The 27,199-nt window shown below is 41.1% G+C and overlaps 1 protein-coding gene across 4 annotated transcripts in view; it reads left to right on the forward strand.

Moving 5' to 3' along the window:
- Window positions 1-27,199, forward strand: part of asic2 (acid-sensing (proton-gated) ion channel 2) — a 374,018-nt gene that overhangs the window by 266,338 nt on the left and 80,481 nt on the right. The window contains exon 1 of one of the 4 annotated variants that reach the window (XM_044181398.1): window positions 1,323-3,882. The exons of the other annotated variants lie outside the window; for them this stretch is intronic. Coding sequence (XP_044037333.1) covers window positions 3,190-3,882 — 693 coding nt within the window. The 5' untranslated portion in view covers window positions 1,323-3,189. Of the gene's footprint in view, window positions 1-1,322; window positions 3,883-27,199 lie in introns of those variants that run through there. 4 annotated transcript variants of the gene reach the window in all.

Genomic DNA, 27,199 nt, shown 5'->3' on the forward strand with positions numbered 1-27,199 from the left:
GACCACGCTGTCTGACACACAGTGCTGCAGCCGCACATGCTGTGGTCTGCCAGTCAGGTAGTCCACAATCCAGGACACAAGGGGGGCGTCCACCTGCATCGCTGCCAGCTTCTCTCCCAGCAGGGCAGGCCGGATGGTGTTAAAAGCACTGGAGAAGTCAAAAAACATGATCCTCACCGTGCTTGCCGGCCTGTCCAGGTGGGTGTGGATGCGGTTAAGCAGGTAGATGATGGCGTCCTCAACTCCCAGTCGGGGCTGGTAGGCGAACTGAAGGGGATCCAGGAGGGGTCTGACCATGGGCCGCAGCTGTACCAGCACTAGTCTCTCCAGGGTCTTCATTATGTGGGAGGTCAGTGCCACCGGTCTGTAGTCCTTGGAGCCACTGGGACGTGGCGTCTTCGGCACAGGAACGAGGCAAGATGTCTTCCACAGAATGGGGACCCTTAGGGTCTAGGTTAGGGTTTTTGCTCTCAGATGATGAAAAATGGATCCGTACTTATGTTTTTATATGAGTCACTTGTCAAAACTACTGAGCCCAACAGGTGTAATGGGAGAAAAATAAGTTCAAATTAATAATGTGTGAGCACAATTTAAGAAAATATTAACATTACTGTTAACAATTTATATATGTCTAAGGGATGTCAAATTATTATTACATTAATTTTATTTTGTTTGTTACATAAACGTGGCATAAAAAAAATTACAATGATTTGGTTATTAAGGATTATGACCTATGTTATGTGCCAAGCAGGAGATTTTACAGTTGAAAATCTCCTGCTCCCTGGTGGGCAAACTATGTAATGGCAACATTGTTTCAGTCAGCCGCTAATCTGCCTCGCTAATTTATTGATTGGGCTCTGGTCAAAGATGACACCGGCAAACAGGCTAAATTCCAAAGTATATCAATGTGTCTATGTCCAAAAATTTTAAATGAGGTTGTTTTCTAATTTGTACGCAAAAATTATAATAATAATAAATCTCTGGACATATTACAAAGCAGTATGTACCAAACATTTTCATACGTGCAGTGTTAATTTAGTAAATGAAAATTATGATGAAAGAGACTAAAACTAAACAAAAAGTGATTTTGGAAAACGAGAACTACGACGAAATATATTACAATTTCAAAATAAAACCTAACCTAGTGATAGAACAACACCTGTAACCATGGTAAATTTACACATTAAAGACAAGCCTCAAAATACTTAGAAGACAATTGGCACTTATAATTAGTAGAAAATTTAAAGAGTTTGGCACAATCTTCTCCAGACCAAAATGTCTGTTGACTAGGCTAAAACCAGCAAAAATTGAACGAGTCAAATTTGACTAAAACTAATACTTCAAGGACTGAAACTAACATTATATCAAAGTGCCAAACTTAGCATGCCTAAAAACTTCAAATCTCCATTACGGTGATAACAGGTGATAACAATTCGGATTATAGCTGAAAGTATAGTGGAGAGCCCATGTCTAGCTGTTCTCCTCTGCTACACACAAACCTTCAAATTCATGCTCACAGCAGTCTCATTGCACTGTAGCCGTGTGGCTTGGCAGCAGCAGCAGACAAACAGAGGGGGGCGAAGGACAGCACGAGTTAGCACAGAGAGAGATAGGCGCTCTCATCAGTGACGGGCTCACCGGCTGCATGGACAGAGCTGTGGCGCAGGAGGACACGAAGAGGTGCAACGGGAGGACAAGCTGCCTGAAAACCGGAGCAAAACGGGAGAGACCACGAGAAAGGGAGGGGAATGAAGAGGGGGATGAAGAGAGCTCACTGAGGGGAGAGAAGTCATTCGGAGCAGGGAGAGGGAGCAAGCTGGATGAAGCTGACAAGGACACAGGGGGAAGAAAGCGCACAGAGAAGCCTTCCCTGACGGGGGAGAGAAGTGAGGGAGTGTGTGTACAAAGTGGAAAAGAAGAAGAGGAGGAGGAGAGGGAGCCTGACAAGAGGTCGAGCTTACGGGGCTGACTGACACGAGCGAAGAGGAGGAGGAGTGTGAGAGCAAGTTGATGGATTTGATTTGGGGAGAGTATTTTTAGAAGGAGGAGCGGAGACATGAGAGGAATATTGAGATTAGACAGACTGTCTTTGAGTGGAGGAGAAAAATCTAGGAAGAAGAAGTAGAGAGAATAACTGGAGACAGAGAAAAGGGGGAGAGATGTTGAGATCAGAGTGTGACAGAACAGATTATTTCTGGTCTGGTTTCCCGCAGGAAACCGCTGTGAGTGTATGTCCGTGTATGCGCATGAGTGCTTCCTTCTCCATATGAGAGTGTGTTGTATCATGTTTCTCACTGTGGCTGTGATGCTGAGAAACAGGTCCGCTACAAGATGAAGCTACCCCGTGGTTACCCGCAGGACTTAATAACACTGGTTAAAGCCAAGTGGGGGGAAGAGACAAGGAACAGACCAGTGACATCACGAGGAGCAGTCAAGACATTAAGAGTGAGACCGCAAAGTGGGATAGAAAACAAATGAGCATGGGAGACTTTTGTGAATTCAATTAAAGCTTGTACCTAATAGTGACAAGGAACTGATTGCCGCCTCTGGCTGCCGAACGCCTCTGCAAGCCAGTGAAGCCAAAAAACACACTCACGTAACTCAGAAGAAGAGAAACCACAGCGCTGGAACAAGGCAAGCTCTTCTCTAACAGACTGCACCACACCAACCAATTCCCTTCGCTGTCGTCTCATTATTTTAATTACCTTCCCTTCTTTCATTTGTTTTTTTTGTCCTCTCTGCTTAGCCCTTGGTGTTTTGTATTCTATCCTCCTCTCTCCCTCTCTCTTCCCCTCCCTCTTCCTCTTGCCTTCGCTCTCTCTGTCTCATCCTCTCTTGTTCACTGTCACACTAACTGCGGTGGATGCTGGAATCACTCATGTAGAAGCCACCTTGCTTGGAGCACATTTGCCTAGCTGATTTTTTTTTTTCTTCCCCTGCTGAGTTGGATGATTGGAGCACTCTCAGATGAAGAGACCAGGAGAGATGACCAACAAGTAGCTGCTGCTGAGTTCATCAGAGCTCCTGCACCAACAGGAGAAGACGATTGCAAAAGACAGATTTCCTTGAGGGTACTTCTAGGTGTGCATGCGTTACATTTCCAATTAAGACTGCATGGATCATTAGTATTTGTGAGGCCAAACACATATCCAGGTGTGGATTACAGTAGTGGATTTATCCTGGAGCTACATGTGGGCCCCAGCCCCTGAGGCCTGGCTGGGAAATGAAGCCTTTCCCGCGGCTGTAGGAGCGCTGTGGGCAGCTATGGCCCTTGAGGGGCGCTGTCTCCGGCGGGGATCCCCGGCCATGATCAGAAAGGGTCGTCAGCGACGTCCTACAAAGCCAGCTCTGGCTCGGGTCACTTCCACTCTGCTGTCAAGGACACGCCTGCATGGCCTAAGGCATGTTTGCATCCCTGGTGGATCTGTGGGCCGCAGGGCTTTCTGGCTACTGGCCCTCTGCACCTCCCTTGGGCTGCTTTTATCCTGGTCCTCCAACCGCCTACTCCACTGGCTTTCCTTCCCCACATACACACGGGTCCACACAGAGTGGGCCAAAGAACTGGCCTTCCCCGCAGTCACTATCTGCAACAACAACCCTATCCGCCTCTACAAGCTCACCAAGAGCGACCTGTATTTTGCTGGCCACTGGCTGGGCCTGCTGCTTGCTAACCGGACAGTGAGGCCCATGGTTCTGGACTTGCTTCAAGAGGACCGTCAAGCCTGGTTCAGGAAGCTATCGGACTTCAGGCTCTTTCTGCCCCCCAGAAACTTTGAGGGAACCAACCTGGAGTTTATGGACAGACTGAGCCACCAACTAGATGACATGCTCCTCTCATGTAAATACAGAGGAGAGCCATGTGGTGCTCACAACTTCTCTTCTGTAAGTCCAACTTCTTCTGTTGTGTTTTTTCTTGCACTTTCATCTCCTTACATATTGTCTTTACTGTCAATTATCCCAGTCTAAACATCAGCTGCAGTGTAAAAGTTGCAAATGCATTGCATCACGCTGAAACAACCTTAATTTCATTATCTTTTAGGTGGGTTTTCTCTTGTGGCTTGTGACTTACCTGCTTTGATGGCAAAGTTATAAGGCTGTAAAAACAATTGTAAAAACATAGTATACAAGCTGTCGTAACTTCCTGTTATAGCTGACTGTTAAAGCTTTCTTGGTCACCACACAAAAAGATTAGCAAATGTGTTGCAGCACAGAGCAATTATCAAATCACTACCAGTGGTCTTGTTAAATTAATGCTTGTACAACAAAAGCAAAAGCTTTTGCAGAGTAAAAACCTGAATGGAAAATGGTATGAACAGTACCCATGGTCATATAATAACATGGATGAAATTGGTTATATATAAGCTTGTGGCTAGGCATAGCTACAAACTCTCCATATCAAAAAGTTTCTTTTACAGTACTATGCAGCCCCCCCAGAGGAGTTTTCTGCCTCTGTGTCTGATCGCTCTCATATCTGTCTTCTTTTCTATGTGGGTGGTTGTGGGTTTGGGGATTTGTGTGCCTGCTCTTCCTTGTACATTCCCTTGGCTCGCCTAAACCATGGCAGATGTTTTCTTTGCGGCAATGCAGAAGCTCAGTCTTTGAAAATGTTTTCTTTTTGTAATTTCATTTGTGTTCTTTTTGCTCTTTGGTACTGTGGCCTCAGAGTCAGTGAATGACTGAATGAGAAATGGCAGATATACCTGTGTGCAAAGGTTGTGCATGGTGGTTGGTGTATCGCTTGTTTGTTCTGTGTTTTGCTGCTGTGAAGTTTGTTGCCCTCTCTTTTCACACTTAAATAGTTATAATTATTAAGATGTTCATCGAACCCTACTTTTGATCCTACTTTTTATAGCTACATTTTTTCAGCAATTACCATTCATTGTATTTGCATTGTTATTGTTGTTTTCATTGTTAATGGAGCCTTTCTCACAATTACAAAACAGCACATGCATATATTGGGTGTGATGCGGAAAACAACTGGCCGTTTATGCGGTCAAGTATAAAGGGGAACTTGCCTCAAGTGATGTCACTTGAGTTTGAAAATGAAAAAAATCTGAGTGTGTGCAGTGAGCACACCAGACTTCTGTAGCCCACTCCTCATTTTTGCCTGAGGCTACTTGCTCAAGGCTACATTAGCTGCTGCTAGCATAACACAAATCTCTGAACAAACTGCTGAGTGGTGGAGTACTCTTTTAATGCAGAATAAAACATCTGATCATGAGTTCAGTATTACCCAGACAGACATGTGCTGCTTCTGATAGAATAGCTGCTCAAGACCAGTTTGCTGCCCCCAGTGGTCAATACACATGTCATTTAAACAGAACTCTGGAGCCTGTATTATTAAAACGTACCTGCCATTACTACATATGGGCATGTTCATTACATGAACGTCCATTCCAATGACCCACAATTGTTGTATTCACAACTTCAATTTCACTAATATGCAGTATAATAAAATCACATACTAGCGTTTTATATTAGTCTTTTACAAGCTCATGGTCAGCAGTTGTGCGTACATGATTTGATCAAACTGGATGATTTTCAATAGTTTTTCCAGCTCTGGTGGGTGGTACTGCTCTTTTTGTGCACTTTGTTTTGTCTCTTTGCCCTCTGTCAGAAACTGGACAAGGTGCATCAGCCTACTGCCATACAAATGAGGTGCTTAATCAGAACCATGCTCTCAAGCCAGTATCCATTAACAATGTTTTGAAGCAACCACATTAATTTTATTGCAGAGAGACATATTCATTCTTTGTGAAATTTAGCTGTCAGATGTTCAGTAAAGCATTGGAAAGTTGTAGGTTTGCTGTCAGTTTTTATGTCAAGGTAATGCATTCAAGGGTGTGGATTCACTATCACAATTAGTTCTACCATTGTGAAGCTTGTAATGTGAAAAGAGTCGAGCACTTGAGCTGTTTGTGGTTATGTGAGTGTAGCAGCAGTTTGCCCAAGCTGAAGGATTTTCTGGCATTTTATGTCTGAACATAGTGTAAGAATGGATCAAGCTGCTGATGATGGAGGGAAAATTGTCTCTTGAGAACAGCTACTGTGCAAACTTTAAACAACCAATCTGTACAATCACTCTGAAAAATCAGTAAATCCAAAGGGGGTGAGACCATGAAGGACAAGGTTGCTGCAGCAGCCCTGCTATAACAGAAACTCATTGAGACCAGTAATGATATGTAGAATATATAAACTTAAAGTGTGTTTCTGTAGAGGTACATTCTAAATATTTTGGTTGTTACATGGACAGTGTGTTGGATATTGTCAGCTGTACTTTGCAGATCAGAGCCACATTGATGCCCCAGTCCTGCCTGCTTCCTCATCTTGTTCTACCTCATAGGGGGCCTCATGTCGTTAACGGGCCCTTAGTGGTTTCGCTAATCTCATTAGCTTGCTGCTGCAAGTCAGCAAAGACCCCCGAAGGCCTATTCATTATCACTGCATTTAGAGCACTGTCACTCTAAGACCAAAAAGTGCCATGGTTTGAAGGTTTATGTTTAGTATTTCCTGTTTTATTTTTTATTTTTTTGGTAAGTATTTCTACTCATACGTCTTGTGTAGTTTTGCTTCCAGTCTTTTGTTTGCTACCTGCCAGTTTTGATTGTTTGTCCTGCCCTAATTAGTTTCACCTGTGTCTAGTGGTCTCTTCTCACCAGTGTGTATGTAGTCTGTGTCATTCCCTTGCCTCTTTGTCAGCTCGTCATTGTATCTATGTCAAGTGCCCCGGTATTTAGTACCTGTGTGTTTCTGTATATTTAGTTTCCCTTGGACCTTGCCTGTTTTGGATTTTGCCTGCTCCCTGTTCTGGACTGCTGACCTGTTGTGAGTGACTTTAGCCTGCCAGTATCAAGCTTTTTTTTTTCTTTCCATTAAAATTGTCGAACTGCACCTGCTCCGCCTCTGTGTCTGCATTTTTGGTTCCAAAAACCTTGTGTTCCTGCTACACATGATAAAAAGGATGCAACAACCAGATTGAACAGGGGATAGGGAACGCAGGCAGGTAGGTGGGTAGGTGGGTGGGGGTGTGTGTGTGTAAATTGGTATACCTGCATGCATGATTGTCTTGGAGAATAAGTGAGTAATCCAGTGTTGATAGAGGTTGGGTATTACAGGTTTAGGAGTACAGAGGATGCTTTGAACTGCAAAGCAGCGGGTGGTTTGAGTAAAGGAGGAGAAAGGTACAGCTAGAGGTTGTGAGTGAGAGATGTTATAGAGAAAAAGCGTCTGGAATTTTAAATGTGCCTCATAATTCTGGCCAACCTCTTGCAGCAGCAGGATTTCATTTGCTGAATCTACTGTATCACAGTGAATGGGAACTAGTAGAAGGCTGGTTAATCAGTAAATCTATTAGCTTCATGCTGTAGTTTATGGTGGTCTATTTTGCTCACCCATTTCTAGTACTGATACACTCAACCACCCCACAGCAAGTCCCAACTTCACAGTGGGGGATAACAGAGCGGGAGTAATGTGCCAAAGGTAAACCGTTCCAGCCATCCACAATAAAATGTAAGTGATAGCTTATCAAACCACAGCTAGCTAAGCCTCTCTCTGTGGAACAGATACACATCTCCACCTTTTCCAAGCTCCATCGAGGACCAGATAACTGCGCCTGCAATGACAAATTAAACAGTGCTCAGAGTTGGAGAGCAGCACCTAATCACACTCTAGGCAGGGTATGGAAAAAAGGTGAACCTCTCTTCCTGCCCACTGTAATGTATCAACTCGATCTCCAGAGAAATCTCATAACTTTGAGTGTAGTGGAGCATTACTGTGGCTCTAAAGTGTTTGGCTTGAGCAGGTTTGCTCATGTGTGTTTTGAATTGTATGGGGACAATACTGTGTGATTTGGTGTTATTAATGTTTGGGCTTTTTATTAAAGCTGCTGTGTCATTCTTTTTATGTTAACAATGGATCAAATTTGAAAGGGACGCTTGTATTGACGAACCCAGAGAGAATTATTACTTATCTCCACAGTTCCCCACAGCGGAAGCATTTTCTACGAAGCATTTTAGTGTTTTTAAGCTCATTGTTTTGGTTTTATGGTCTGCTACTTTACTGTTTTGGTTCACTCTCACTAACGTTGAAGCTCTAAACACCCTGTTTGCTGCATGGTACTGGGCAGACAGCGTACAAAGTTAGTGACTAGTTAGTGAACACAGCACAGCATTTAGCAGCGAAAGAAACAGATACTTCCTTTGGCATTTAAAGTGAATATTGGACTTACATCCATCAGGAGGTGTACTTGTCATCAACTTAAAAAGCGATAGTATGCCACTGTTGCAAACACTTGCTGCCTGCAAGTTGCCGAAGAATCAGTTCATGCAGTTCATTTAACTAGATTTATCTGTGTAGGTAGGTATTTAGTAGTTTGACATTCAATTGAAATTCAAAGTAAAGGTTGCTCACAGGGAAGGGTGCAGATTAAGAAACAAATCCTTTGTTCTACTGTTGAATTTACAATTATAAAATCTTCTGTGATGTTTACTTGTAATCCTTTAAGCAATTGTTTCAGTTCAGCTTAATTTCCATTTTAATAGGTGTAGGCCTGAGCATGGATGTTGGCTTTAACTGCTCTCTTGTGTCAAATTTCACTCGGTCTCGCATCTTATTACCAAAGGATTGGTGGCCTTCTGACAGAAAGCCCTGCTTTATGAGAGGGTAGCCTTCAAATTCAATTGTACAAAGGTTAATTGATTAAACATTGCTACTGTCTACTCTATAGGATGTGTTTATGGAATATGTTTCAGAGCTGAAAAAGGTGCATGTACATCATAGATTTTTTTTTTTTTATATTTTTATATTATTTTTTTTCCGCTGCATTGTTCAGTCAGCAGATGTACATCTCATTGACTTATTTTTGGCTACACCTTCTATTTTCATACTGCAGCTCTAATTATTTGCAGTTTTATTGTCAGTGCTTTGGGAAAACTGAAATCTGCGCCACCTGTTGGCTCTTCACCTCTTACTTTCCCCATCAACCATATAAGCGCGATGAGGAGACTGACGGAGGCTTATTTGCAGAGGACCGTCCACAAAGCCTGGTCAATCACCACTGAGCCTGGAGGGGCTGCTGATGGAGTTTTAAGCACGTCCAGCTAATAATGCAGGTCTCTTCTCCTCTCGTTTCTCATTGACCTTTTCAGTGTGATTTTGTAAAGCAAGACCATAAGCTATTGATCTGGCTTGAAATAAACAAGAGTCAGGTAGAAGCTGCAGCTCCAACTACAGCAGTCTCATTAACACAGGTGGCCGAGTGCTTGCCATGCTCTGCACCCCCAATCCAATTTCCCTGTTCAGAACAAATTGCTCGACTGGTTTCATGAGCTCCAACTTCCAGCTTACTTAAAAACCATAACAGTGCTGTGTCTTAATATGAATGGCCACGACGCTGGTCATTGATATGCCACAGCCACTGGATGCAGCCAGCATCCAATAGCTGTTTGACAGGAAGCCATAGCAAATAGTCACCCTAATTTCTCGGTGTAATGCAAGCCTTGAATACAGATGAAAAGATTATACAGGGTTAGTATTCATGAGGTCACGTTGATGCGTAAACCACAGACCTTATTAAAGGTTACTGTTTTAAATAGAAAGCTAATGGATGCTGTTCTCTCCCATGAATACCATTAGCTGATGCTGTATCCAATCTCCATTGCACCTTACGAGGGACATGCATAAGTGACAGCAGATTACCTTCACATGCTCTCTATGTATGCCATATTCTTAAAAAACCCCCACAAACAAACAACAAACATTTGTATGTTGTCACATGTTAATGACTGATAACATAGGCAGTGTTTGTAGTATTTGAAAATCATCAAACGCAGTCTTTACTAAAGATATGCATACTACTAAGCCCACGATTCAAATCTATCTTAACTCTCAGGACCTTTTGGGTAACACACACCCACCTACAGTATTGTCTGTGTGTTTATGTGTGTGTGTGTGTGTGTGTGTGTGTTAGTGTGTAAATGGCAATGGACACAATATAAGAAACAACATTTAGTACAATAACACTACACCAATAAAACTGTCTCAAACATTACCCTAGAGTTACATCAACAGCTCTGACACAAAGGCAACATAAACTAAACATTGTAAGCTTTACAAAGGTTAAGATCTATTGCAGGGCTGTTGTATTTGATTGTATTACATTTCACCACACTGTATAAACTCAGTGCAGATAATGTTTTTCTCAGTGTAAAATAAAATGCAGTCAATATGTTCATAGACGGGGTGCACGGTGGCAGAGCGGCTAAAGCTCCTGCCTCCCAATAAGGAGATCGTGGGTTCGTGGAATCGATTCCCGGACCAGACCAACATCACACAATCTCTCTGGGTGGAGTCTGCATGTCCTCCCCGTGTTACCGTGGGTTCTCTCCGGGTTCTCCGGCTTCCTCCCACCGTCCAAAGACATGCATGTGTAGGTTAATTGATAACTCTAAAATTGCCCGTATTGAATGAATGTGAGAGTGAATGGTTGTCTGTCCTTGTCTGTGTCTGTGTTAGCCCTGCGACGAGTTGGCCACTGTCCAGGGTGTACCCTGCCTAAGGCCCAAAGTCACTGGGATAGGCTCCAGTCACCCGCGACCCCTAACGGGACCAAGCGGTAGAAAATGGATGGATGGATGGATGTTCATAGACAGGTCTTTGGCTGATGTGAGGCATCCATATTTGTTTGGTTTTGAGGCAGTTCTGTATTAAGTACCAAATCATATATCAAAGTTTTCCAGTCTTAATTACGGAAATGACATGAATGCAGCAAAAGAGCCTTCTTTTTTTCTAATTTGAAGAAAATTACCTGATAGAAACATTTCAAAATTAAAGCAAACCATGATGAAGATACAATAGACTTTCACTTCAGCCACTGTGACTTGAATTTATTTAATTAGTCAAACTTGTTTTTTGTTTTTTTTTTACATCAGTGAGTTTTAGATTAGCAGTTTTTTTTTAAGTTTTAATGCAGCAAGTCACTCTCATTATGTTGAAACAACTTAATGTTTTTTTTTAACAATGTAGTTATTACAGCCCTATTTATTTGAGCCTTGTTAAGAAACACCAGTACTGCCATTCAGTTTATATGCACAAGAGTGGGCAATGACGTATACTTGAACTGTTCTGTGGGGATTTTAGTCAAACTCGATGATGTCTTTTTGAACCTGTGCTTTTTAAAAACGGGTCGAAATGCACTTGAAGGGCCTGTGTGTGAGAAGCACTGCCTTAACATAAACAGCCCGTTAGTGCTTGAAAGAAAGTACTGGGACAGGAAGCAGAGCTGGCTGTGTCCACAGGACTTGTTTGGCGGATCAATCACCAGTAGGCATGACGCTGACACTAATATGGGCTTCCCAGCGTGTGATACTGGCTCTGTCTGGCTCTCCTCATAGGTGTCCTTTATCATGTGACAGGGCAGCAATCAGCCACAGCCATAAACATACACTCACATAAGATACAATTAGTATGTGAAGAAAATGGTGTGGCTAACTTCTGCAGCACATGATCTCTTACTCACAGGAACCCCAATGGCAGTCTAAATTTCACACTTCTCTTGCTTTTTCCAGTTTCAATTGCACTGAATCTACAGTCTTGTATAAAATCTTAATTGCAAAAGTATTAATAGGCATGTATACAGGATTTTATTTGGCATTGGCAAAAGTTATATTCCATTTTCTAACACTTTGGAAACAGGCCAAGAACATCTTTCCAATTCATCACAACCCACACACTTTCTAGACTTCTCTTTTTTCACAATATGAGATTGCCAGGGTATTGCAGTCCCCTGCAGTCATTAGAGCTTACACGGTATATGATCATTTTAGTCTGCATGCTTTTGACCTTTCCAGGGATGCTTCCTTCTTTGTGTTTGGCATTATGTGGTGTGGTGCAGCGTAGGTTGATGTCCGCAGGGATAAGCCGAGCTCTGAGGATGTTCAAGTCAAACTGCAGCTCAAAATCAGAAGGCACAAGTTCTCAGGCCTGGGGCAAAAATTGCAGATTCAGCCATGTTATAGATTTTAACCATGCAGTTTGAATCTCACCTAACTGTATACTCCTTATCACACTTTTTTCCCTAATATGCATTACTGGCATGCATTACAACGGCATCATTTGATCAAAGACTTGTGGATCGTAAAGGTGCTGTTGTCAGCCACCTCAGCTATGTGCAGCAAAACAAAACAGCCATTTCATCTTATTCTTCTTTGTTTTATCAGATGCTTGCAATTCATGCAATGCTGCTACTATTTCACCCAGGAAATGTGCCTGCTGGCAGAATTTTTATGGTTTCTGGTGCTATCTGTCGAAAACAGATAGTGGTTCCTTTTACGCACAACTAGTTTTCTTTTCCAACTCCAAATCAGGAAGTAGTCTCAAGGTGAGAGAAACAAGATTGCAGCTCTAACCCACTCTCCCCTTTCAATCACTGCTACCTTTGTGCCTTTCAGCAAGCACTTAATCCTCAGCTGCTTCAGTCAAGTTGATCGGGGGTGAGCAGTACGAGGCTGTTGGCTGCTGGGCAGCTCTCAGGTGTGAGCATGTGTGCAACTTCCTCCAGCCTGCAACTGTTGCTGTATACATAGATCAGACTTCTCTGAGCAAACGTGTCTAAATCAGGGTTGAGAGTGAAGGACCACGGCACGACCTCAAACGGCAAGTAGATGTTTGTTCTCGCTTGAATCTCACAAGACTGTGCTTTTGAAGGAGGAATCAACAGAAGGATACAAGCATACTATCCTGACTGTTTTAAGGATGTGCATCTTTGATGAGACCTGGTTCCACTGATAGTGCTTTAGTTAACACATACGGCGATGCCCATACACTCACACCGTAAGACTGTACACACTGCACATACATTTCACACACACACTGTCCACATTTCCCACATAGACCTTCAATCTTGAATCAAGAACCTGCATTGCATTCCCGGTGACCCTTCCTGACCTGTTGGCAAGTCGGTTGTGTTGAACTGGATGCCATTGATGTCTGACTTAATCCATATTTTATAGCTTTTCCACATGTAGCTCAGAATTGGATTCTCACCTCGCCATTTGGATCTGTCAGCTGTACCAGCTTGAAAATGAAGTATAATACAGTATGTGTTGTGAAGTGAAGATAGCAATAAGTGTGCATTAGTCATCTTACACACCATTAGATTAGAGTCACTTAAATGAATCAGAATGTGTTTCTATTTCTGCTTTATCATCTTGGGATTTCAGTAAACGTTAAATATTGTATCCCTTGCTGCGAAACTGAGAGGAGTCCGTCTCGTTCTGGGGGGGAGGCTGGGAGGAAAGGAGATGGAGGTGGTTTTGTGGGCATCAAGAGGCAAAGAGCACAGCAGCTTGCCAGATTTAACATGAACAATATCAAAGAGAAAAACCTCTCAGACATCTTTTGGTTCTGTCAATAATTTAATACACTGAATGTTGTTGTTGTGCCTCTCCTTCAGACGTGAATACCTCCTATGAATAATGGGAACACAAGGAGCAATTCGCTGCAATTCATCCTATCTACTTGACAGCACACTTTAATTCAGCTTTACCTTCTCACCCATATGCTGCTGTGTGTATATATAAATATATAAACATGTGAATAATTTCCATTATTTATATCTACAGTGGGTAAGAGATAGAATATTCAGTAGATTCCCCAAAATGCCAAACAGACTTTACTGAGAAACCGCCTTGTACTCCTTGTCCAACTTTGCTAGAGAATATACACTATGTGTGTGTGTGTGTGTGTATATATATATATATATATATATATAATATTAATTATGTCTGTTCTCTGCCTCTGAAGGATATTACTGCGCAGTAAACTGTGTTGGTATTATTTGGGCTTAGTCAGTCTGTATTAATTCTGCAGTTGGTATATGGATGTGCAGGAGAGAGCAGAGATAAAACAATGCCTAATATTAAGCAACAGACTAAATAAAAATTAAAATAAAAATACTTGTTGAGCAGAAGCAAAGGAAACCAAAACATGTGAAGCTTCCTTATCTCTTAAGTTTTTCAGGCATTGGCAATTGCAGTTTTTTCACCAATAAATCCAAGTTTGTCTTGTTTCAAAACTGCGCCTTATTTTTCTATTGCTATGTTGTGGGGACGCAGTGGCATGCTAGAATGCGGTCCATAAGGGTAAGCGACACAAGCATTCAGGCGATCAGACAAATCCCCATTCATCATATCATCTGAACTACATTTTTTTTATGAAAACAAAGTTGAATGCACCTGCAGTGTTAATTATCATTTAATATCTTTATTTAATCACATACATTAGTCTCATTACATCTATCTTTTTCAAGAAAGACCTGAGAACAAAAAGCTTTTACAGTCACACAACTACACAACCAGCACACAAAAGCAGTGTATATAAAAAGACAACAATCAAGCAACAAAAAAAATCTTAAAGACAATTACAAGAGTCTAAAATGTCCAAGGGGAATGACTTAACTTAGTTCATTCTATTTAAAAGTACCTGAACCCAGTCCTGACAAGATGAGTGCAAACGTATGCAATGTCTAAGGTTGAGTGATTATTGAATTGTGTGTTGTAGTTCAGATGAGAAAAGAGATGTTAGGGAATTTGAAAGCTTGTTGTTGTCAACAAAATCCATAAAAACATCGAAACCAACAATCTGTTTGTATGTATCTCAGTACTTTGTGACTCCCCTATCTGTCCGTGGCAAGCCCATTGGTTACCACTGAAAATGTACATTTTTAAAAACAGCCCACAAGTATATGGTTTCATTTTGAAAAAGGCTCAGTAGTTTCCTAAAACAGCTGAGCACTGTAGTTTTTTGCAAACTTGCTCAAACTGGAGAAAATAGTGCATTTGTTGTGGGCTATTTTCAGCAGCAGATTAATACACATTTGGTGCTCTAGTGAGTTTTTACGGCAGCTGGACGGTGTATGTGGGATTGATCCAAAATAAACTACAGTGTGTGTGTGTGTGTGTGTTTTCATGGTAATGAAGGAACATGTCACCCAGTGCAATAGTGTAGCTCACTGATGTATTTTTTATAGGTTTTAGACAACGGTGGAACTCTATAGCACAGTGGAATTAGCCAAATCTATCTTTGGATACACAGGCAATACTTGTTAGAACAAATAATTTTGTTGAAAAATATTGCTTCCTTTTATCCTTTAACGGTAGAGCTTTATTAATGAATGACGTTACATCTTCTTGTCAACATGGAAGGTCATCCAACTTTGTGATGGACTTTCTTTAAAAACCGGGTTTTCACACAACTACGGCACTGTAAGTAATATCAGTCAATTCTATCACGGCCAAAAGTATGAAAATGAGACCCATGTTGATAGCTGCTTTAATAGCAGCTTGGTTTGTATTCTTATGTGTCTGTGAGTGTGTACAATCACATGAAGTATACTCTACCTCTTGATTCATATACATTAACATCCGTCTGAATGAATAATAATTTGGTCCATGTGGCTGGTGTTTAATGCTGAAATTTGCAGTCGCAGTAGTCTCTGAAAGATAATTGCTGCTCCCTTAGCACAGTAATTAGCCTTTTTTCATTCCTTCCTCACAAATATGTGTTCCCAACCACAGACTGAAAGACTTTCAGAGAAAGCCCACATTTGCATTGCAGTACTGTAAATGTGCTCCCACACTGCCCTTCTCAGTAATTGAGACCCAGTACTCTCTTTCACAAAACTGCTGTTTTCCTTAGTGTCCAGGCAAAGCTTTTGATTCAAACGAGTGAAATGGGGGACGCACAGTTCTAGCAAAGAACATTTCCAAGATGGACGGAGATGTGAAGAGGTTGAATGACGGAGCACAGTGGCACATTGGCCCTCAATAACTCATCAGCATTATAGTCCATGTCCCCCTGGCATCGTGGACACAGGTGGCACTAGCTCATTACACAAACCCCTATGGTCTATCTTTCATGGGCAAAGGGAAATATGGACTCCTATTAGCACTTACCCTGCTGTGCCATGCAGTATTTGTGTGGGTCAGGACATGTGTGGGAGGGTGTTACAAAGAAACAGGCAGAAATTTTGAGAAAAATCTCAACTACTTCAAAGAAAAAAACAGATTTCACAGTTAATTGAGATTTTCCTTCTCAGAATGGAAAAATCCTCATTAAAAATGGTGAAAGTAATGCTGGCTAAATAAATTAAACCTGCATTGTGCAACCCATCCATCCACACACTTCCCTGGAGAAGACTTATGCATATGGTGTAAATATAGAAGGGTACAGTGTGGGAGAAAAACAAACAAGCAGGTAAAAGTAGATACTGTATGCACAGAAATAAGGCAGGGAAAGCTTGCTAGACTGGCAGAGATTGGTGTCAGACTTGGCAAGATGAAAACATTTGTGTAGTTCTCACTCTCTCTCACTTTTGCAGATACATACACACACACACACACACACACACACACACACGATACAGTCAAGGCCACCATTAGTTATGAATGCATTCATGCAGGCCTAACACAATATAACATAGAAGCCCATATAGTGCACAAATACAGGCACATGTTGGTAAGTCCAGGGATGTATCCCAACAGGTAGCCTTTTAGCTGCTAAATGCTCCACTATGTTCACCAGCTAGTTGCCAACTGTGTCTGCTGTTTGGTGCTGAGTAGGTAGTGTACAGTGATTTTTAGAGCTTTGACGACACTATGAGAGTGGTGAGAGTGAATTAAAACAGTAAAGTTGCGGCCGAACAGCTAGACAGGGAGCTGAAACTTGCTATAACACTCCATAAAACCAAGGGCAGCTGCAGATTCAGGTGATAATTCTCTGTAGGTTCATCACTACGAGTGACCCCTTTCACATTCTCACATTGTTTTCACATTGTCATTTGATACGTTGTTGTTATAAAGAACGATTATAGCTTTAAAGAGAAATGTTTAAGATTTGAAACCACATTTTAGGTGCTTTGAAATTGGTGTCTTTGCAAGACCTATTACAAGTAGCCCACATGCAAAAGAGAATAGAGACCCTGTCAGTTGCTCACATACACTGCATTCTCAGTACCGTACAGGTAATGGATAAAAAGCTGTCACCCTACTGTATGGAAAGTATTTCTGATAACATACTGTATTTGGTTTGATTTATGTCGGGTTGGTATTTGGCATAAAATATCATGAATGCTCACCTGCTGGTTCTAAAGCTTCACTTAACTCAGAAAGCTACTAAATACTGCAGTGTGGACCATTTTCAAAGGCCAGTGTAGCATGCCTTGGTTCCTGTAGCATAAGGATCGTTTGTACCACTATCCCCTTCCTTCACTCAGCATTTCAAATCTTCGTCCTTGTCACCTCTTCACTTCCCCTGAGGCATTGTGATTTGCAGATAGAACGGCGGTCCTGACAGCAGTGTTAAGCAGAGGCCTAGCTGTTCTTCTGAAGGACAGGTGCTTCTGGCCCCTAGGGGACTTGCCTGGACAGAGGACAGGGAGAGGACATGCTGGAGCCATCCTTACTGATGATGTCAGCTTTTTAAAACACTTTAACTAAACGCACTAAGAGACAAAAAAAGAAGAACGCCCTGGAGCAGAAGTCAGGCAGGCTGTATGACTGTGCTGAGTCCTGGATGGAGGGCTGACTAAAGCCTGTACTGGCTTAACCCAGCCATATCAAAACTTTTTCTGTAATCATTGATGACCAGAGGAAAGACTCACTTTTTCAAAGTCAAGAATGCAAAATGAAAATCTGATGTTACCATCGCCAATAGGCAACACGAAAACCTCACTGGATTTATGTTTTGTCTACTCCACTTTGCTATACTTCGTGATGTTGCCAGTGGAAACACACTGTCATGGTGAATAATGCACCTGCCGTTGGTGGTTCAGATTGTTTGTGTATGAGTGCACTCCTCCTGAGAACGGCCATTTTCTCCCCAGCTCATTGTCTCAAAATATTCTGCTGCAAGTTACCCTTCTGCCAGTTGCTGAGAAGTGACGGGTTATCAGCTCCAATTGTCTCTGTAAAGGGCTCGAGGTTTGACTTGAATCACCATGGGAGCAGGTTAGGGTAGGTTGGGTAGGGGGGATTAATGGTAAATGATAAGACGTGTTTTTTTTAATGTATGCAATGCAAGGATGGTGCAGTTTATTCCAGGTCGCACCTTCCCTCACATTTTTCTTTCTCCTGTCTTTGAAATAAATATCCTTGGTCGAAGGATTAAAAGGGTCGTCTGCATGAATTCTAAACCAGAGCAAATAAAACACAGAATGATTACACATTGGCTTGACTTCATAGCTCCTTTAGCAGACAACAGTTGAAAGCGGCTTTGACATTCCATCATTTGCCGCTGTAGTGATTGCATATTACACTTGTGTAGCGAGAGCTGATACTGTCTGACTATATAACAAAAGATAATGTAACAAAAGACTACGCATACAATTATTCTCGATTATTATCTCTGCCATGGAGGTTATGTTTTTTCGGTGCCGTTTGTTTGTCAGCAGGATTATGGAAAACTACTGGCCCGATTTTCATGAAAAGGTGAACCAGGTAAAGTGAAGGTAACGTTTTACTCAAGTAAAAAGTAGAAATGAGATATTTCCACCTGCTTTATCCGCAGTTGTTGTTACAACCACAGCGCGCTTGTTAAGCTAATAGCGAATTGTTACCAACAAGCTAAAACGAAAGCTGTCTGTATGTAGCCTGTTTCTTAGTTTGCCACAAATCTTAAAATTTGGCAAATTCTTGTACACTTAGCTACTGGCTAAGATGGCAGCCCCCCCCTCCAAACCAACGCCTCCTCTCTCTATCAGTGGTACCTGCAGGCAGTGAATCACAGCAGCAGCAGAGGGAGGAGGACAGAGGACAGGAGGAAGGACTGATTCTTTCTAAACTTCACTCAGCCTAATATTCCTGACATCAAAATACTTTTTGACGTTTTTTGACGTTTTAGATTTGTTTATTGGCCTTCGTGGAGGTCTGCGCTCGCGGAGTGCCCTTTTAGTTAAAATATGTAACCTGTGACATTCATATTTCGGAATCACTTCTGTTTTTCCCCCCCAGTTAAAATTGAGGGAAAAAAATGTAATTCATTAAAAAATTACATGACTGGCTTTTTAAAAAAAAAATATTATTTTTTTATTTACACTTTTCAAACTGTACTACTTCGTTTACATGCGAGATGAAATAGCTGTTGATTTTGCCATTGTTTGCCAGTAAACATTTGTTGAAGTACATCCTTATTTACAATTTGAGATGGGAAATTCTTCCAAAAGATGAGAAGAATGCTAATTATGAATGAAAAGTGTGCATGATTATAATTTTTATTCTGCTGGAATTTAATGGCCCCTTGTTTTTTGTGCCTGGCAACAACAAATCACTAATTTATTTCTGTTATGTGTATTCATCAGCTGCTGACAAATTGAATTTTGATTAAATTTGTGTTTCATTGTACCACTGGTGATATGGACTGTATTAAAAGTTATATTTTGCCTGATAATTAGTGAAGAATAAATGACACTTAATTCCAGTCGGTAAAGCAGATGAAAAATACCTTAAATGAGCGAACAATTAAAGGGGATGTCAGAAAGCTGAGCCAACTATTAGTCGCTTCCCCTCCCATCCTTAATGACATGATCAAAGCAGGTGCTCTAATTGAAGGTGTCATCTGTTATGTCATTTTTCTGGAAGTCACTGCTTTCATAAATAAATCTCTTATTTTCTTCAATAAGAAAGAACATGTCCTTATAGCCAGGCAGGTAGCAGCATGTATTTTGGTTCCTGTAATTTACTTCTCACACCTTTGCCCTCTTTGGTTTCATTTCTCTGTTCTGATTTTATTTCCCATATGCCACCTCTGTGTCTTTCCCTCTGTCTGTCAGCTGGCGTTAGCATCACAAAAGGTCGGCGTGTTTCTGAGCTGTGAATGTATGACAGGTGGTATTTTGTCAGTTGTGTCCAAACATCACAGTATCCCCTTGGCCTTCCTATCATGCCCATGGAGCTGTGGGACAGGGCATCTCTTCAACCTCCCAGCAGGCCTGTGGAGCTGTAATGCAGGGCAGTATTGGTGTGCTAAGCCTCTGTCCTCACTCAAGCCTCTCAGGACCACATCAGAGTGATCAGAGTGAAACTCTGCTGTCATATCTCCCACCTCCCGTTGTGGCTGAGCTGATTCAACTTGTGTGGGAAGGAGGGAGATACAGAGAGAGATACAGTGGTGTGAAAAAGTGTTTGCCCCCTTCCTGATGTCTTTTTTTTTGCATGTTTGTCACACTTAAATGTTTCAGATCATCAAATTTAAATATTAGTCAAAGATAACACAAGTAAACACAACATGCAGTTTTTAAATGAAGGTTGTTATTATTAAGGGAAAACAAAATCCAAACTACATGGCCCTGTGTGAAATAGTGATTGCCCCCTAAACCAAATAACTGGTTGGGCCAACCTTAGCAGCAACAACTGCAATCAAGTGTATGCGATAACTTGTAATGAGTCTTTTACAGCGCTGTGAAGGAATTTTGGGCCACTCATCTTTGCAGAATTGTTGTAATTCAGCCACATTGGAGGGTTTTCGAGCATGAACTGCTGCCTTTTTAAGGTCATGCTACAGTATCTCAATAGGATTCAGGTCAGGACTTTGACTAGGCCACTCCAAAGTCTTCATTTTGTTCTTCTTCAGCCATTCAGAGGTGGACTTGCTGGTGTGTTTTGGTTCATTGTCCTGCAGCAAAACCCAAGTTCACTTCAGCTTGAGGTCACGAACAGATGGCCGGACATTCTCCTTCAGGAATTTTTGGTAGACAGCAGAATTCATGGTTCCATTTATCACAGCAAGTCTTCCAGGTCCTGAAGCAGCAAAACAGCCCCAGACCATCACATCATCATATGATGTTCTTTTTGTGAAATGCGGCGTTACTTTTACACCAGATGTAATGGGACACACGCATTCCAAAAAATTCAACTTTTGTCTCGTCAGTCCACAGAGTATTTTCCCAAAAGTCTTGGGGATCATGAAAATGTTTTCTGGCAAAAATGAGAAGAGCCTTACTGTTCTTTTTGCTCAGCAGTGGTTTTCGTCTTGGAACTCTGCCATGCAGGCCATTTTTGCCCAGTCTCTTTCTTATGGTGGAGTCATGCACACTGACCTTAACTGAGGCAAGTGAGGCCTGCAGTTCTTTGGATGTTGTTGTGGGGTCTTTTGTGACCTCTTGGATGAGTCGTCACTGCGCTCTTGGGGTAATTTTGGTTGGCCGGCCGCTCCTGGGAAGGTTCACCACTGTTCCATGTTTTCGCCATTTGTGGATAATGGCTCTCACTGTGGTTCGCTGGAGTCCCAAAGCTTTAGAAATTATAACCTTTTCCAGACTGATAGATCTCAATTACTTTCTTTCTCATTTGTTCCTGAATTTCTTTGGATCTCAGCATGATGTCTAGCTTTTGAAGATCTTTTGGTCTACTTCACTTTGTCAGGCAGGTCCTATTTAAATGATTTCTTGATTGAGAACAGGTGTGGCAGTAATCAGGCCTTGGCGTGGCTAGAGAAATTGAACTCAGGTGTGATAAACCACAGTTATGTTTTAACAGGGGGGGCAATCACTATTTCACACAGGGCCATGTAGGTTTTGGTTTTCCCTCTTGTTTAGTTGTGTTATCTTTGACTAATATTTAAATTTATTGATGATCTGAAACATTTAAGTCTGACAAACATGCAAAAAAAAAAGAAATCAGGAAGGGGGCAAACACTTTTTCACACCACTGTATGTATAAATGTGTGTGTGGGTGGGTGGATGGCTGGATGCACTCGTGTGTTTTTCCATTTGTGTACAATGCCGTCTATCTTTTTAGCAGCCCACTATCCCTAAGAATTAAATCCATATTGAATGATTCTGCACCTCACGATTTTTGTCCAATGCCAGCATGCAGCACCAATACAATAAGTTGTTTGCCCTTATGTAGCGAGGCGGAAATTAAGGGTGTCAGGTTGGTTGACGTGTCTGGCTTTCATTCAGATCAGAGTTCACCTCTCCACACAGACCTGCAATTAATTAACTGTAACCACGATCTGTCTGTAACCTTAATGGAAAAGTCTAACTTCCTTTCTGGAGCCAGCAGTCGATTAGCTTAGCTTAGCTTAATTTAGCACAAAGTAAATTGGCTAAAGGTCACATGCAGTCTAATACAACAGTCCTGCAATAAAATCCTTTATAACGGTCAGTTTTAGCAAAAATAACATGTTTAAGTCCTAAATGTTAGCATTGTACAATAGCATGCTAAATGTTAGCATGTTAACATGGTAACATTAGCATTCACTTGAAAGCACAGTTGAGCCCACGTGTCTTTGAGGCTGATTAAGTGCAGTTTACTCTACAGCAGATTTAACAGACTTATTTACAGTCGTCACTGAAGGTAAATATTGAGCTGAGCAATCCTGCTGTTTATGGTCTGGTAGTGTAGTATTGTACCAAATCGAATCAATGAGTTGTCCGTTGTCAAACAAAAGACTCATCAAGACAACATTTTTTAGTTAATTCTGCAAACTCGCAGATCAAAGTTTAACCAAATAAATTAGTCAAATAAATCTGCAGAAATTGTTTTTTTAATCTTTATCTTCTTCTAGCATCAGTTGCCCTCATCTTGAACTGCATAATATCAGATTTTTTCGTAGGTGGAAATTCTAAAAAATCAATGATACTGCTCTGTTTTCTGTTTGAAACTCAAGGGCACAGTATCCTAACATTTTACAATCTTTTAGATGTCATTAGATGAAGAATTCTAACTGAATTGCTAAATACTATTCACTTAGTCATGGTTAATAAATTTGGCAGATGTCAGTAGTTGACAAGGTGCTCTCCACTTTAATACTTACACTGGTTGAACAGTGCATAAATGCCTAAGGACCTAGCCCATTTATTAGGTATGCTTTGTGATGTGGCTGGAAGAGTGCTGTGGTAAATAATTCATCTTGGGTTGAATCAGACTCTACGGAAAATGGAAAAGGAAATCTTTTGCACATGTGAAATGTATGCAGCACTCTGCATACACTGTGTGTCATGAAATGAGTTCGTGCTGCACAATTCTCATAATTTCTTAGTTTAGTATTAATCAACTCATGCGATAAAGAAAAAAAAGAGAGTGTATAAACAAAAACCCCCAAGCTCAATAATTGGACTGTTGTTGATGTTACAGGTGATTCTGACTTGGCCTTTGTACAGCCTGCTTTTATGTGTAGTGTCCTACACATTTAAATATATAATTCAATAATACTAATATTTATAATAATATTAAATAAAATACTATGATCCTTGTATACAAAACTGTTAAAAAAAAGCCATTTAAATCTACCATTATTTACAGCTGTGTTTACTTGCTAGCGGCGGTCTTCTTACCTGCCTCTTTTGGCACATTGCAGCATATCTTGTGTGTGTGTGTGTGTTACCGCCACCTGTTGATCAGTGGAATAGTGTGATACCATTGGTAGGACTGTGTATCGCGTCACCTGCATGGGTCCTCATGCACGTGCATGAGAAACAAAACAGGGATCCTCTCCTAGAAAAACAGCTCCATAGCGCTTCTAGAGGTCTAAAACTCCACAGGGAGCGTCGTTCTAGAGGGGGCATCGATGAGGTATTTTTCCGTTTAATTTGGAGTAGTAAAAAAAAACATGAAACTGTCTTTCTACAAACATGTTCTTTTGTCTTGTCATAAGTAAATGATAATTATTAATCTTCTCTACGTGAACAGGTGTCCATTAAACTATTTGGGGTCGTGATGTGTGTGAGTTTTCTTAGACTTCAGTGTCCTCGTTGTGTTTTTCTGCAGTCATTATTGTCTTTTAACCCCCCAAAATTACCCCTTGTTTTGTTTTGTCACCAGCATTAGTTTTGATTATCTTATTTTCATTCATGAACAACTAATGTTTGCTTCTCCAAAGTTTTGCTTGTTCTCTCCTCTTTTGTGTCACATTACACCGACCGACATCTGGTCTGCTTGTTGCCTTTGTGCTGTGCGTTGTGTGGTCACATTTATGTCACAGTATTACGAGTCACTGCAAGTAAGAAAGGTTGCTTTTATACAAATGCACATTAATCAGTGTTGTTTATAAATTTAATCAGTTTAAAAAATGAGACCATGATTAATGCACTGCCTTAGTAGGAGTGTGTGCACATGTGTGTGTGTAGCTGTCAATGACACACCAGCAGTTGATGCAGCAGTGGGGGCGTGTACACATTCGCCCCCATCAGATAATAATAATTAAACATTTAATCTAATGTCATCACTGACTCCTTCTAGCAACAGACGTGTTGCATAACTATAAGAGGGTGAGATGGTGCATCACTGATTTCAGTCTTTGCTCAGATAGAATTGTACATATTGCATTTGATGACTGATATTTTAAACAATTTCAAAATGTATTTAAATTGGGAAAGAGCTTGAGACAGAAGTAGATGTTGAATGTGCTCAAATGATCTCTATATCTGTACCTGCAACATTCATTCTCTGTGGTGACATGTGTAGGAAGGTAATCCTTTTTGGAGGGTGTTATTTTTTATATAATCATTACAAGCTGGGAAATCCATCTCCATAACTCTTAGCGAGGGCCTACCTTCTTGTCTCGCCACCCTCATTAACAAGACACATGGAAGTCATACAGACTCTGTGGCATGTGTTGAGACGTTCATCACAGTAAACAACCCCCCTCTCCATGTTAATTACTGCTGTAACTTACAGTATATCCACTGTTGCAGATGCAGAGCTTTAACTCATTGGTTCAACAGACCTGTGCTACCTCTCAGCCACAAGAAAGCAGTATAAAGCTGAATGGCCCAGATAAGTCCTTTTATTCAGCCAGGGCTGCATCCATTAGATTTTCCCTTTATGACCCATTCCCAGTGTGTCGTCCTGGGAGGTGACAAGTCACCCAGGAACAGACTTCCTATTCGGCCACCTGCCATTCCCCAAACACACTTCTAATTAGCCAAACATTAAGATTGGCTTGAACACAGCAGGGAAGATAAATCTTGTTTACAAGTGTACTAATAAAATGCATAAATCTCACCAGAGATTAAATACATCTTTAACCGCACAGCATTTGTTGACTCTCGATTCTTTCAGGCTTGTATAATCATCCTCTATTTGAAGCATCATAATATTATGCGCTGTGTATCATAACTGCCAATTCACTGGGGAACACAAATAAAGAACTTCTGAGGTTCCTCATATAAATATGCAGACCAATTTTTGTTTTGGCCATTCAGCAGGACCTGCTCAGAATATCATGGACACACATTTTCATCCTTATTTACAGAAAGCAGACGAGCTGCTTCAAGGTTGAGTCAATAGACTGCACCTATACAGCAACAGTCATTGTTATGCATGCAGCAGTGTGTACGATGTGATCCTATCTTTAGGATTTATCAGGGGTCTTGTGGTAATTTGCAGCGCGTATCATGTCCAGCTTCGCAAGCTAATAAACAACAGGATGAACTCTGGGCTAAAGCACAAGGGAGCATGGCACATTTTTTATATCATGCATGCTATTTTGTAGATTTTCTTGAAAACACATGCTACAGGTCTATAACTGTCATAATGATTGGCTTCTGCCCTTGTTTCCCAGTTACAGTCATGACTTGCATCCATGTGCTGCAATGATCGAGGCTTTCCTGACAAATTGCATTGATTAGATAAAACAAGCTACATTAAGTCAATGAGGAAATATTCATTAACTTGTATTCAATACAGAAAAATCTATTGAGACCTCCATATTTACAAATGTGCTGTGTTCATAATCATTTTCAAATCAAATTAAACATTCTTAAAAACATGATAATCAAGGTAAATTACATATGAATGTAACACTTAGAAGACTGGATTTGTTCTTTTTTAATTCCATAAAGGTGTTTATCACACATTATAAGCAACTGCAGTGGTAATCACAGACCATCTGTCATACATTTGACTGATTTCATCATACTAATGGCACATAGACTCCTTCCTTTAGTGCAGATCACCAGGGACAAGGTGCAATGTATGATTTATTTCTCTGCCTCTAGGAAGTTAAGTGGCTTTAGAAGTTTTCCGCTTTATCTCTGCAGCCGAGAACTTCTTTTCATATATCTAAAGCTCATTTTAAAAACTTCAGAGCATTTTTATCACTTTTATGCTGCTGTTATTTTTACTCAGCTGTTTCAAATCAGGCATGATATTTCTGTTTTGGCTGTCAGTCTTGTTTATTATTTCCGGATTTTCCTGGATTATCTGGGAAACCCCCAAGACCTTCACACAGCAGTTATTTTGAATTGTATGCATTATAAACCCATTCAAACCAAATAGCTTTTTCATTTTTGATGATCTGTTTGGTGTTTGATAAACCTGCAGCTATAGCTACAGGTAATGTATAAAGAGTTGCAGTAAAATGACTATTTCTCCCACTCTGACCCTTCCTACCCTGACCAGCCACCCAGTCCTGACCTGCAGAACACTGACCTGTGTCTCCATCACAGCTGGGCTTGTAGTGCTCTGTTCCAGCCAAGTGGGAAGCCAGAGCCATTGAGCCATACCATTACATTTTTCAGTCCTCCCGAAAAGTCTAAAAAGCATGTTGCAATTGCCCCCTCTTGTTCTCTTTGCTTGCATTTTTTAAATCATCCAAAATAGTTGGTGCTGGTCGCATCTCAAATGCTGCTCAAGGTTATTGTCCTTGTCATAATGGATTAATAATTAACAAATCTCTTCATCAAAGATGATAAAACAAGTGCTGTGTTTGTTGAGTTGCACAGTGAACTAGAAAAGAGGGGAAATCACTAGAGTGAGTTCGAGGGAGAAACTTGTGAATGCAGCTCTCGTCAGCTGTGTGTCTGAGCTCATGGTGGCATAGTTCCGGTACCCACTGAGTTTTGGTTTAAACTAAAAATTGCCTGTGTGTTATAGTTCACAGCCCACAGCAAAGTCCATTCCAGAAACCTTTCTAACGTGATTTCCCCTGCGGCGGGATATCTTTGCAGTTCCTCCTCAGACCCTTGAATCAGCTTTCAGTCAGTTCCAGCACTAAACCTTAACATGCCGACAATTAATTTCAACTCCTTGAATGCATGTTTACATATGTATTTATCTCAGTGCTCTATCATGTTCCAGGACTTTCAGCTTTAGCAACAACTACAGAAGCCAATTAGCTTATGAAAAGGCTAATCGGTTGTTTTCAGTCGCAGATAAGCCTCAGCTGTCAGTAACATCCGCCGAGGGGATCGTGCGTGTGGTAG

This window comes from Siniperca chuatsi, linkage group LG21 (genome assembly GCF_020085105.1).
Source record: "Siniperca chuatsi isolate FFG_IHB_CAS linkage group LG21, ASM2008510v1, whole genome shotgun sequence".
Classification (NCBI taxonomy): domain Eukaryota; kingdom Metazoa; phylum Chordata; class Actinopteri; order Centrarchiformes; family Sinipercidae; genus Siniperca; species Siniperca chuatsi.